This window comes from Podarcis muralis, chromosome 2 (assembly GCF_964188315.1).
Source record: "Podarcis muralis chromosome 2, rPodMur119.hap1.1, whole genome shotgun sequence".
Lineage (NCBI taxonomy): Eukaryota > Metazoa > Chordata > Lepidosauria > Squamata > Lacertidae > Podarcis > Podarcis muralis.
The window spans coordinates 34,379,573-34,393,222 of NC_135656.1; the positions used below are offsets into that span (position 1 = coordinate 34,379,573).

The 13,650-nt window shown below is 44.2% G+C and overlaps 2 protein-coding genes across 8 annotated transcripts in view; one reads left to right on the forward strand and one right to left on the reverse strand.

Moving 5' to 3' along the window:
• GGA3 (golgi associated, gamma adaptin ear containing, ARF binding protein 3) overlaps nucleotides 1-7,929 on the reverse strand; it is a 29,032-nt gene extending 21,103 nt beyond the window's left edge. The window contains exon 1 of one of the 7 annotated variants that reach the window (XM_028716851.2): nucleotides 7,760-7,929. In XM_028716851.2, coding sequence (XP_028572684.2) covers nucleotides 7,760-7,799 — 40 coding nt within the window. In that variant the 5' untranslated portion in view covers nucleotides 7,800-7,929. Of the gene's footprint in view, nucleotides 1-620; nucleotides 1,232-3,243; nucleotides 3,327-6,876; nucleotides 7,451-7,536; nucleotides 7,709-7,759 lie in introns of those variants that run through there. The other 6 variants (XM_077924187.1, XM_028716850.2, XM_028716854.2 and 3 more) reach the window with 6 other exon arrangements.
• Nucleotides 7,930-8,451: 522 nt separating this feature from the next.
• MRPS7 (mitochondrial ribosomal protein S7) lies at nucleotides 8,452-13,490 on the forward strand. The gene is made up of 5 exons (XM_028716858.2): nucleotides 8,452-8,677; nucleotides 9,991-10,182; nucleotides 10,935-10,998; nucleotides 11,620-11,787; nucleotides 13,049-13,490. The coding sequence occupies exons 1-5, from the start codon at nucleotides 8,601-8,603 to the stop codon at nucleotides 13,268-13,270; spliced, it is 723 nt and encodes a 240-aa protein (XP_028572691.1). The 5' UTR covers nucleotides 8,452-8,600; the 3' UTR covers nucleotides 13,271-13,490.
• The last annotated feature ends 160 nt before the right edge of the window (nucleotides 13,491-13,650 follow it).

The following is a 13,650-nucleotide window of genomic DNA, read 5'->3' on the forward strand; positions in this document are numbered from 1 at the left end:
TGCACACTCCTTGACTTCAGCACACGTCCGATCAGTCAAAATTTGAGTATCAAATGCTACAAGTTATGAAACCGGCAGAAAAATAGTGTGAAGAACGTATTACAAAGCTCAGTTCTAGAAAGCGAAGTAAACAGCCACGCATCGTTCCCCTATTTGCCATTTTGCTCCAAGTTTTGCCAATTTATCACATAACGAGCTGGCAAATCCGCATTCAGTTTTGCTCCGCTGAAACACAGACTGAGCAAGGAAGTCATTAAAAACCTAAAAGCATCTGACACAAACTGTAACATTCCAGGGATCAAAGGCATAGTCTGTAACTGTATACTTATCAAGGGTGCAATCTAAGCAAAGTGAGATACTTTTCTCCCACTGATTCCAATGGAATTTCAAGAGCATTGCACTTCACACTCAGAAGGGTACATGGTAGTTCCGACTAGAGCACATCCACACCTTCCATTGCCTATGGAAAGTTCTTTCCACAAGAAATAAAAGATTTCACTTGACACCTGAGAGAAGAGAATTAAAGCAATGTTAGCTTCTGCATGTCTTTTTCTGCTTAGAAGGGTTTTTGAAGCAAGTTACTTTAAAGTATTTTGCAGAGATCTCACCTATGAACATACCTCTGACATTTCAGTGTGGGACATATTCAACACCTGGGACCTGAATATTCACAGTGGTGCTCACATTTTCTGTCTTCAAAGAACCCTTTCCACATGAGCTCATCTGCCAAGAAACACCCGTACTGTATATCTGCTACGGCAGTTGCTCATGTTGCTGAGGTTTGGAGAGCATTTCACACACTCAGTTTGCATGGGGCACTGTTGCCTTGCCTGAATTGAGAATGCGCCCCAGAATAGCGGGTCCCCAACTCCCCCCGAAATCACCTGGAAATGAGTCCTGTCAGCAGAAACCCTGCACAATAACTTTTGTTTGCACAGGACTTTCTCCCCTTCTCACATCCGGGGGGTCAGTGTGGGTAGAATCCCCCCCCCAAAAAAAAAACCAGTGTGCGGGGAATAGAGGAGTAATTGTTCCATCCAGCAAGCTGAAACACTGTTGAATTCTTCCCAGTGGGTTTTCTGCCTGTTGTTTAGGAATTGTAATGCACTGCACATGTGCCATCTCTTAGTTTATTCCCCTCTTTCTGGCTACTTCCTTCCTTCCCATATATTGACTCTCCGCTCCTTCCAAGTGCCTTGTCAACCCCCCTTTCCCCACAAAAGCCAATGATAGAGCCAAATAATTCTGGTCTTGCCCCCATTCTCCACCCTGCTAAGTTCTACAAGGGCAACACTGAGACTACTAAGGAGGAGGAAGCTGACAGCTTGGGCCACATCTGTAAATAAGAAGGCAGGCAGGTGGGAGTTGGCCAAGGGCATCTTGATATGGGTGGGGTAGTGCCCCATTCTCCCTAATGGATCAGCCTCCACCGGTTTGCACTCTTGCTTTGTAGTGGGTACCGTTGTAGTAAATAGTGTTGTATTCATCAAAGGCTTTCACATTTCTCATTGGAAGCAAGAGCCACCATTGATCACACTAAGCCCTGCTTCTCAGATGTTTTTCCCCTCCTTTCCCCCAGCTCTGAAAGCAGCAGATTGCAGAACACGCAAGGTATCACGACAGATTTGCATTTCATGTTTCATCTGCTCCAGATCATTCCGCTCAGAGACTTTGCACTGTGCTACCTTCCACAGAGATACCCGGTTTAACCTAATTTCTATAGCAAAACTGACCAGGGCAAAATGTGAGAGAAAGAAATACTGTTCATTCTAGGGCAGCGCCATATGTGTCGGCACAAAGGCAGCATACACAAGCCGAAGATGATTAACTAGTAAGAACAAAGAACAAGGAGTACAATGAACCAAATTGTTTGGGACATCTTCACTAGGCCTGCAAATGCAAGCGCAGAGGAGCGCTTGACTTCATTCTTACATGCCGTTTTCTTTTATTGGGATCCCCATGGTCCACTAACATCTTTTACATTTACAAAGCAAGAGGGCACATTTGGGAACCCTTCACAGTCAAGGCTCTAATCTGTCTAAAGGATTCATAAATAGTCAGTCTTACGAACACAAGCAGCACCTTGAGGGATCAGACCACAAACCCTAGGCTTTCTCTCCCACATGTACACAAAAAAGCAAGACCTCTGAGGGAAATTTTCTGTATAGTACAACTGTATCTTATGCGGGGGTTCAATTCCAGGGGTTCTGTGTGTATACAAAAATCATGTACTGTACATCCAAAAACATTTGGGCCTCATGGCTGTTAGATGCCTATACAGTGGTACCTCGGGTTAAGTACTTAATTCGTTCCGGAGGTCTGTTCTTAACCTGAAACTGTTCTTAACCTGAAGCACCACTTTAGCTAATGGGGCCTCCTGCTGCTGCCGCGCCTCCAAAGCATGATTTCTGTTCGCATCCTGAAGCGAAGTTCTTAACCCGAGGTACTATTTCTGGGTTAGCGGAGTCTGTAACCTGAAGCGTATGTAACCCGAGGTACCGCTGTATGTGCAAATATTGTAGGAATATAATGTTTTAACATTTGAGAAAAGAGAGAGCCTCACTTTCTTACTATAGTAGTCCCCAAATGGAAAAAGTTTTACCCTGCCACAGTCAAAATAATAAGTACACAGCAGGCTTCATCTCAAGAGACCGAACTTGACATGTTCCATTCTAGGGCTAGAGCACCAGCAACCTAGAGGATGGTACTTCGTAATTAACAAATAAATAATTCTGCCACAGTGCAACCCCAGGATATTTGGTGTCAAAATATCTGGATCACATCTTGTAGCAGATCAACACAGCACTGCTCATAAAACTTATTTCCACTCCCCTAAACCAAAACATTGTATATTCCCTATAAAACCAAGGATGGCTACCCATTCAAACACAAACTTCAGGAAACAGGGAATCTTTGCTAGTAAGCAGCCTCATATATTTCTATCCTCTGTAGATTTGTTACATTACACCCACATGGTCTTTATGTCCCTGCCCCAACTCGGAGTTCTGGGGGAACCTGTCTCACAGTTTGCATGCCACATTTAGAGACACTACCTAGTGGAGATGACTCAGCTACAGGAACAGCAGAGAATACAAAAGCAAAAGAAGATGGTTGTGTGGAGCAACTGAGTACTGTATTCCAGGTTCAACCATTGCTTTTTGGCAGGAATGGGAGCTCAGGCAAAGACCATCCTATTATGTTACCTCCCAAATAAGAGGGGATAATTTGTTGCTGGGTCATCACCTGTCCAACTGCAACATCGGGATAGAAGTATCAGGTTGCTGACATGGCTTCTCACTGTGTTGACACTTTGAAGTCTCATTTGAAGGCAAATAATAATAATAATAATAATAATAATAATAATAATAATAATAATTCATGGCATGGATGAATCCTCTCTGCTGTGACTGGGAAAACATGATCTGCTTCCCAACTTTTTTGTAATTATTTCCTGTCTTTGTTCAGGACCTACGTCTTCACAGCGTCTCCCCAGAATATATTTATATACTCCCCCGAGTATATTTATATTGCTTAGTTTCAAATGCAATATAAGCTAAACTTTCAGCAGCCTGGAATCGGGAATTCTGCTCTGTCCTTTCACTTAAACATTTCCTTCATAAATATGGGGATATATTCAGTGACTAACTGCCCATGGGGTTAATAAAAAGAAGAGGAGATGTGTCACTGCAAATCCTTACTACATACATAAACATCATTTTATTAAATTGGGCAGAATTGTTTTCGTAGCAGGAAAGTGATTCAGTAAATACTGAATGTACCACAAATGTATTCAGTAGCAGGAAAGTATTTACAATACAAATAAAATCCTCGGCCTCAAGAATATCTATAACACCATCCTAATAATTAGGAATACTTGTGGGTAAAAGCCTCAGCATCTAGGACTTGCCAATCGAAAGGTCGGCGGTTCGAATCCCCGCGGCGGGGTGCGCTCCCGTTGCTCGGTCCCAGCGCCTGCCAACCTAGCAGTTCGAAAGCACGTCAAAGTGCAAGTAGATAAATAGGGACCGCTTTCTAGCGGGAAGGTAAACGGCGTTTCCGTGTGCGGCTCTGGCTCGCCAGAGCAGCGATGTCACGCTGGCCACGTGACCCGGAAGTGTCTCCGGACAGCGCTGGCCCCCGGCCTGTTGAGTGAGATGGGCGCACAACCCCTGAGTCTGGCAAGACTGGCCTGTACGGGCAGGGGTACCTTTACCTTTACCTTTTAGGTCTTTCAAAATAAGCTTCAAAAAGGAAGAGCTACCTGCTCACTAGGGCACAGCCCAGTATCTTAACATATTCATGCTATACCATATAAATAAAATCAGGCAAAGCATTGACAGACCTCCAGCTCACAGTGTGGTCCCCAATGTGCTGAACAAATGGCTTTCCACCCCCAGTCTATAAGAAGTAGTTCAAAAGATATTGGTGATTTCACAGGCTCTTCCATAGAACGACCTCTGTGATTCAATGATTATATTTACAATATATCTCATTTGTATCTGTTCCTCCAAAGAGCTCAGGGTGGCACACATGTTTCAGTGCTCCCCATTTTCTATTTTATCCTCACACCAACCCTGCGAGGGAGGTTAGGCTGAGAAACAGCGAGACTGAGGTCACCCAGTGAGATTGGTAATCTTAAAGGTAAAAAGAAAATGGCAATACAGTTCATTTTTTATCTTAAATCATCCCACTTCTGTTGGTAAAAAACAGAATATCCACTTTTGACCTGCAAATAATAATTCTTAAGAGGGGTTCTTTGAAACTCGAGACTTGGGTTCTCATTTATCAGATAATGATCCAGCAAATGGCACTGCACTTCTGCCGTGCACCTCCTGTGACGGAGGTGGGAGGGGATGTGTGGCCCTCCATATGTTATTTGACTCCAACTTCCATCATCCCTGACCTTTGGCCATGCAAGTTGGGGCCAATGGGAAGTAGAGTCCAATGACAAAAGATCCCTGCATTGCAGGGGGTTGGACTAGATGACCCTAGTGTTCCCTTCCAAGTCCATGATTCTATAACTTCTGGAAGGAAGCATGTTCGTCATCCCTGTTCTATGCCCCCCTGTCCAGCATAGCAACATCACTTTAACAAAGGAGCATTGAAGAGGTCACCTGTAACAGCCAACCCTGAAGTAAAGTATGAAAGGGCCTCTGTGCATTAGCGGAAGTCCTTGTGCAGGACTGATCCTGCAGGAATGTTCTTATGTCTTTTAACTTGAAAAACATTTGTTTCCTTCCACATAAAACATTAATTGAGGAATACCGTAATTTTGGTACAGACTGAAGAATATGTCAGAATACAGTTTACTTAGAGAGAGGAAATGGAAACAAGCAGGAAAATGAGAGAAGGATAGAGAAGTGCTCTTTATAGCTAAGGGAACCAGTTACTTAGTAGAATGCACCCATTTCACAACCTTTCTTTTAGAAAAAGGAAAAAGAAATGAATCACTGGTTAATAGGGCTAGACTTCAGGCTGTCTGTGTCCACTGCAATTGCAGCTCTGGGTTTCTGCTTAGATGTCTCGGTTTGAGTGCACTGCTCATTCAAGTGCACATGTTGTTGTTTTTCTGGATCCATATTGGAGACGGAGCTTTTTTATTTGCAGGGGTCAAAAAGCAAGACCTAGCACCCAACTCCATGCAGAAACAAGCTGGGGGGGGGGGGATAACTTTCTTTGGTGCATTTTTTTCCCTGGGGGAGCTTAGGAGCTGTAGAATTTGAAAGGAGGAAATGACCAGGAAGTGAGTAAGATGGAAGAGTTCAGGCAGAGACAGGCACAGCTGCAAGGAGAAGCATCAGCTGAGTGGATGGAAAGAACACGTACAAAGGGGGTGGCTACATTTCTTTCAGTAAATGGCAATTCCCCCCCTCAAAAAAACCCTAAATCGCGGGGGGGGGGGGGGAATCACCCGGGCATGTTCAGAAACAATGGAAATTGATAATAACAGCAATGTACTGCAAGAACTATTTTAGGAACTGGGAGATAGCCCTATACAATAAAGGACCTTTACAAACAGAAATATATAGCATTGTCTTCAGGTACATGAGGCAGTCAAAGCTAGTGTGGTGCAGGGGCTGCTGAAATTCACTGAGTATCCTTTGGTCAGTCATTGTCTCTCAGCCTGACCTACCTCACAGGTTGCTGTAGGGAAAAAAGAGGATAGGAGAGAATCACGTATGCAGCCCTGAGCTTCTTGAAAGGAAGGTGGGCTATAAAAGCAGTAAATGAATAAAAAGACACCTAGCTGACATAGCTTGTAACCAGAGCACATTACAAGACACCCTGGATGCTACAAAAGGAATACATTAAGTGTCCCATTTACACACAGGAAATGGCTACTGCTGTATAACTAATTACCAGTTATGAAATATTTTAATGTTAGGGTGGAGAAGAAGTATTAGATAGAAGTGATACAGCCATAGACTGGACTCCCACAAATGATCAGGGAGCAAACATTGCTAATGAATATAGCGCATTTCCAATTTTCATTGAGTGTCACAAACATCTGAGTCATTCTTGCAACAGCCCTTTAAGGTAGTCAAGCGCTGTTATTCCCATATTACAGACACAGTACTAAGTCTGAGAGATAATGGCTAGCCTAAAGACACCTAGCTAAGTTCATGGCTGAGGTAAAATTTGAACTAGGCCCTACCAGGTTCATAGCTAGCAGTATACTGCTTGGGTTATGATTTCCTAAAAATGGAGTACTAACTTGATAAAGAAGCCTTGCAAAGGCAGAGGCAAGGTTGAACAGGCATGAGGAATCTGTATGGTCTTCTCAAAAGACCACAAAGCTGTCGAATAATATCAACAACATGTACACTGTATAAAGCGATGCACAGACAGACACAGACAACAGAGAAGTAGAGTCACCTTAAATGGAACCTGGAGGAGTAAGGAAAGCAGAGCAACATATGGATTTCCAGTCCCTGAATCATTAAATGCCCAATATTATGAAGTCAAGAGAACCTCTCGTCATAAGCTATTCTATGGGCACAAGAGAGGGGTAGGGCAACCTACGGCCATTCAGATATTGTCAATTTATGGGCCCCAACATCCTTCACTATTAGCTATGCTGCTTGAGGCTGCTGATGGGAACTGGGTGCCCAACAACATCTGGAGGCCCACAGGTTTCCCACTCCTGGCATAAAGCGGGCAATGGGAATTGGAAGCACTGGGCACAAATCTATAGCCAGGACGGAGTGGGTGGGCAAAAAGGTAAGAGGCACAGATTTGGACAGAGGCAGGTGACAGCCACAGGTAGGGCGGACCAACACAGCCATGACCATCAGGGGCTTCTTTGACCTCTAATAACTGTGTAGAAAACGAAATGTTGGCCGGACCAATATGTCAAGAAAAGCTGCACCATCCTATTTCCCCTCTCAGATAGTTAGGGGCACAGAAGACGCCCTTTGCGTCTGGCCCTTCTGGCTTTAGCCCTACATCCTCTGCCCCAGGTGTTTCTCCCCCCCCCCCAAAATACCCTACATCTCTGCCCCACCACCGTCCCCCTCTTTCCTTCTCCCCATCTACCTCCAGACCTTCCCTTTGGGGTGTCATTGCCTCTAAGGAGATCCAAGCATCCCTCACACCCCACCATTCCCCACACCCCGGGGCTCCGGGTGGGGCTCTCTCCTGCGCCCCATGGCTTGCTTTCCCGGCCCCGGGGGGAGGAGGGGAGGGCCGTGCTACCGGCGTCCGTCCCCCCCCCCACCCCCCTTGCTCGGCGGAAGGGGAGAGGACGCGGGTTACTCACTCAGCCAGGACTCCAGGCTTTCCCCTTCCGCCTCCGCCATGTTGCCGGCCGGCCTGGAGACTCCGCCCCGCGCTCCGGCGACGCCACAGCCCGGCCGGGCCCGGCCCCTGCGGGGGAAGGAGAGGAGAGGATCAGCGCCTCCACCTCCTCCTGCAAGGGCTAATGATCAGGCTCTCGTTGTTATTTTACTGAGCAGGAGATCGGCTCGATTTAAAAACACCCATCAGCTTAATAAATCATTGCTATTGTTCAGTCATCGTGACCCTTGTTGTTGTTTCCTCCCCGTTCCGACTTTTCGGGTCACCTCCTCAAAAGAGCTTTCAAAAATAGGTGGGAACATTCCCCCTCCCAAAAAAATCTCCATGTCAGAACTCTCTTATTTCAAATGCAGTATAAAGAATTCCCATTGCTCTGCAGAGCTGCAATATTCTGCAACAAGATGCAGCCTTTTAGGACAGCCCATCAATGGCACCGGAGCACAAAATTCCTGTTTCTCACGCCTGTCGCACTGCCTGCACAGTCTTCGTTTCTTTAGACTAGCAATACGTTGAATTTAGCGGGGTCGGCATTGGTTTTGCACAGTGAACTATACAGTGAGATCAGTTTCCGAGCCTTTGCGCGGGCAAGGGGCAGCCTGTTTACGCCGCCTGAAGAGAAACCGAATAACGCTTGCGCAACGTTAAGGAAATAGCAACAGCGTGGCTTTCTGCCTGTCTTTTTCTTGCAAAAAGCTGCTTTGCAAGAAGCCTGACCGGTGTGCAACTGCAAGAAAGCAAAGCGACCTTTTTTTCAGGCAGTAGCTTTGGACAGCCCTAGGTGGGGTCCTGGGGAGAGAAGCAAAATGGCTGCGTCCATGGTGGAGAAGCTCGGGGCAGCGAGGCAGCGGCTGTGCGGCTCCTGGAAGGTCTGGTTGCCCGGGTAAGAAAACGGGGGACCGACGGGGTGGGAGAGGTTCCGGCAGAGCGGCTGGGAGGATTTGGATCTTGTGGGATGCAGATGCTCATATCTGAGAACTGAGCTCGCACCCTGATATCACTCCCTAGACTAGAGCATCCTGGGTTATCCTTGCTGCGCCTCCAATGAGTCGCAGTATTGGGGAGAGATTTGTCTAGCAAATATCTCTAGTTGAGAGAATCAACTGCAATACGGAGCGGCACAGTAGAACGGTAGATAGCATGCCCGTTAAAAGTACATCCGTGTTTACGGTCCACGCCTCCTAAGAGAACAAGAAATCTCATTTGAAAGAAAAGCTTATAGAAGCCAAGAGAATATGTGCATGTATTGACACTCTATGTCCTTTTAAAATGTGGCTTTTTTGGAGGGATGTTATTGGGTTGTATATATATATATAGTGTTTTTTATGTTGATCTTTTCTGTGAACTGGCCTGAGACCTCTGGGTATAGGGTGGTATATAAATTCAAATAATAATAATAGTAATAATTTATTATTTAGGTTTTGTTTTCTATATAGCTCTGTTTTATATAGAACTGTTAATTCACGATACTGTTGAGTTTTCTTTGTGAAAACAGCCCTCCCAAAGTTGACTTCTATATTTTCAATTGGCATGTTTATGTGACTTGCTATCAGAAGAGTTGTTTTTGGTGGACCTGCCGTGTCCCTCTTTAGGAAAGAAAGGGAATAATTTTGTACGTTATCCACATCTGCATACTAACGTGATAGATGTTGGGATATGGGCGAGCACTGTAGGGTCTTTTGGACTGGAGTATCTGGGGCACATTATGCAAGCCAACAACATTGACTAGCACAAACCTGAATCATAGAACTGTAGAGTGGGAAGGAAATTTCTCATTTTGTCAGGGCCTAGAATTCTGCTTAGCCCAGGATGCCACCAACGAACAAAACAAAAACAAAAAACTGTATAATTTCCTTAGTGTAATACTCACTTAAGATATGTCAGATCAGTGTGAAATGTCCAATGAGAACTATCATCCTCTTACTCCATACTAGCATTGTGACATGGAGTTTAATCTGTCAAAAACGTTCATAGAATGGGTTGAAAAAAGCTGCTTGTAACTACATTCTAGCTATCCTGACAATGAATATGAAACTGAACTGTCTGATCCTATGTAGAAGCAGGTGTATCTAAGCCCAATGGATTTGGGTTACAGAATTGGATATGGGAATAGGATTTGCATCCAGAATAGTTTCACTTCTTCAGATTGAAAATATTCATGTAACATTCTTTTTCTGCTTTTCACATCCTTTGTAGGCTGACTCAAGTCAGATGGAGCCGATACAGTCCCGTTTATCTTGAACCAGAAGTGAACAAAGAAGTGTATCATAAACTTCCAGAACAAATATCAGATGAGGAAAAAGCCAAACTGGAACTCAAAAAAGTCAGACCTATAAAAGCCACCGCTTCCAATGTCACCAGCTCTGTATTCTATGATCCACTGATCAGGTCTGAATGCTGCCATACTTGATTGAATCTCGTCTTTTTGCCTATGTCTATCTCTTAGCAAAGAAATCTCATTGATTTCATAATGTAGTTGGCCAAAGTATATTGGATAGTTGAAATAGCCAGGGAGTACAGCATCAAAATGTCCTAAAGTACTGGGGCTTAATGTGTAGTGATTTATTATAAATTAGACCAGTCTAGAATACTCCTGCTGGCTGCTGTTGGACACAGGATGCTAAATCTGAACTGTGTTCTGACTTTGACGGTTCTTACTTTCTTTGCCAGTTAGGGCTATAGGCTATTTGTACTGGTTTGCTTTCATCACCAAGTACCACCATGTGGGGAAGAAAGATTTGGCACCTTTACCAGAGGGCACTGTGGGGAAGTAGAAACATAGATGTGCTGGGCTGAAGAACCTCCCATTCCAAATGTCACTATCTGTTTCTGAATTGGGTGCTGCTGCCACCCATCAGCAGCCACATGCCTGCACGATGCCCTGTTGTGATGCAAAAGTAAGGATATTGTGCAACAGCACTCAGTGGCAGAAGCAGCAAACTGCCACCGATCTCTTGATCTTTCCTCTCTAGGAATGTGCCAGGTGGATCGAAGGCATATACAGTAATGAGAAACTGATACTTTCCCCCCAAAACTCCATAAATGTTGGAATGCTTGATCAGTGTAATGGCAGAGTTTCATTGCAGGGATCTTATGCTGTGGTGCTGATAACAGGAATGCCATTTGTTTTCTCATTACAGCAAATTCACTAGCATGATGATGAAGGGAGGAAATAAAATTTTGGCCCGAAACATCATAAATCAGGTAAGTTAACTTCTCAGGTTTCTGCTACTTTCCCCCCACTCCACCCCCACATTAATGTCAATGTGACAAAGAGTATTCCCATTTTAAAGGCCATATATATTTATTTAAAGGCCATATTCCTTAGTCCTTTCATCCTTGTTCTCGTTTTCAGCATCTCCACAGCTCTTGAATCTCCCTCCTGTTAGAGGCCTTGCAAACAGAATGACAAATCTTGCAGTATCGCAGATTATATGTAACATCTGTCATTCCTTATGGAAAGGGGAAGTGCTGTAGGTGTGTAATTATTGTGAAATTTGTCTTTCAGCCTTAAATTCAGTCTAGACCAGGAACTTTCAGCTTTCTTTAAGGGCCCTTGGGTTAGTTATAACATTTTTTTTTTTAAATTGCAGAAAATGTCTGCTAGTGGCTCTGAGGCTTGAGAGTGTCTGGGCCAGATTTCCAGTAGTCATGAAGGAATTTTATATATTTATAAATTGAACTCTTGACTGAAAAAGCCCTCAAGGGCTTGGGTGCCACATGCAAGGGTAACATGCTGTGGTTGTGTCAATATTATTGCTAATGGAGTTTTTCACAGGAGAGGACGGGGGCTTTATTTTTAAGTGGTTTTTTTCCTCAATTAAGACTTTAGAAGCAATCAAGAGGAAGCAACTTGAGAAGTACCATAAAGCGGAAGAGAAGGAAAAAGAAAACATTGAGTGCAATCCATACACTATCTTCCACCAGGCACTGAGCAACTGCCAGCCTGTCATTGGGCTGATGACTGTCCAGAAAGGAGGCAAAAACTACCAGGTAAGCAAGAAACTAATGATCTAGTGCAGGCGAGATGACCCTTCGGCCTCCAGATGTTCTATTCCTCATGATAGGCTATGCTTGTTGGGGTTGACAGAAGTTGTAGTTCAGCAACATCTGGAGGGCAAAAAGGTTCCTCATGCCTAATCTAAAGCAGCCCTGGCTTGTTGGCTTATCTTTTCCCCAAAGTAGAACCATTGCTATCATTAAGTATCCATAGCAGTCCACAGTTCCAGGGACTTCAACTTCCACCCATGTAGCCTCAGTTTCGGACTTTGCTCTGTTGCAGTTGGCAGTGAAACAATATAAACTTTATTACTTGTGCTGGTTTCATTTATTTTGATAGGAACATTCTATAGCATAATCAGCCCCTTGGTATTTTTCTTTTGAATCGCTTTGAAACTTGTATTATGTGATCTCCAGCGACCTGTAATATCCTGCCTATACGTGAACTTGAAACTTCTTGAGAACATCAGGTTTTAGTTTGAAAAGCTTAAAAGGTTGCTGAAAAAATATTGGAAATGGGTTCTGCAACCAGAGGGTACAAGATAGGGACAGAAACCAAGAAGCAGAGTGGAGTGGCCACCTCTAGCAGCTCACTTGCTGTGTTATGAAAGGACAATTGTTAGCTATTTTATTTATTAACGCTAGGAGCAGGGAAGGTGCTTGCAGGATTTTCTGCCTCAAGTGCCACAATAACTTGGTTGGCCTGGGGTACTATATAATTTGATTTTGTGGGGAGGGAACCTTTTGCTGCACTGCCTCAGGCAGCAAAGTGCCTTAGGTAGGCCAGCCCCACTGAGTGCCTTCAAACCATTTCTTGTTTTGCAACTTTTGCTCGCCAGCTTGGCAGCCTTGATTTTCCTGCTGAAATTGTTATCTAAAAATATCCAAAAGTTTTGCAAGTCAAATAAACATATTCAGGGTACTTAAGTGCTCCTAATTCTGTGCTAAATAAATTCTATTTATTTTAGATTTTCATAAGATCTCAGGGCGGCTCGCAGAACAGAATACAGGATAAAAACAGTATACCGTATTTTTTGCACCATAACACTCACTTTTTTCCTCCTAGAAAGTAAGGGGAAATGTCTTTGCGTGTTATGGAGGGAATGCCTACGGGTGGCATGCCTATGGATTTTCCTCCTCTAAAAACTACGTGCGTGTTATGGTCGGGTGCGTGTTATAGAGCGAAAAATACGGTAAATTCAATATAAAGTTATGTTAATCTCTGATGGGGTTTGTTTGTTTTTGCCTCTTGCAGGTCCCAACCCCTTTGTCAGACAACCGCCGACGCTTTTTAGCCATGAAGTGGCTGCTCAGGGAATGCAGGGAAAACAAACACAGGCGGACATTTATGCACCAAAAGCTTTCCGAAGAGCTTCTGGCTGCCTTCAGCAATGAAGGACCTATCATAAAGAAAAAGCATGAGTTGCACAAGATAGCAGAGTCTAACCGAGCCTTTGCTCACTACCGGTGGTGGTAGAGAATGGCAGCTGCAACATGTGAGGTCTGAGACTTTGCTACAAGACAAGGAAGGGAAATATATCCCATATGCCTTCCTTTGCATAGCACCAGCCTGGAAGGGCGATAATCCGGTTTCTCAACTGGCCCTTTGAAAAAAGAAACGACCTGGAGAAAATCTTAGCCGAAATAAAATGCCTCATTTTTCTGACTTGCATAAATTAAAAATCCTGTTTACTCCATTTTCAGGTGACTTTGTCAGTACTGAGTCCTGTGTATATGCATCTTGGTTTCTCTAGTCTCTTTTGAGACAGAGGGTTTTGTTCACAATACAGAATGACCTAGTTAGCATCAAAGCAGTCTTCAGGGGGATTGTAAAAGAGGTTACAATTCTGTACTCCT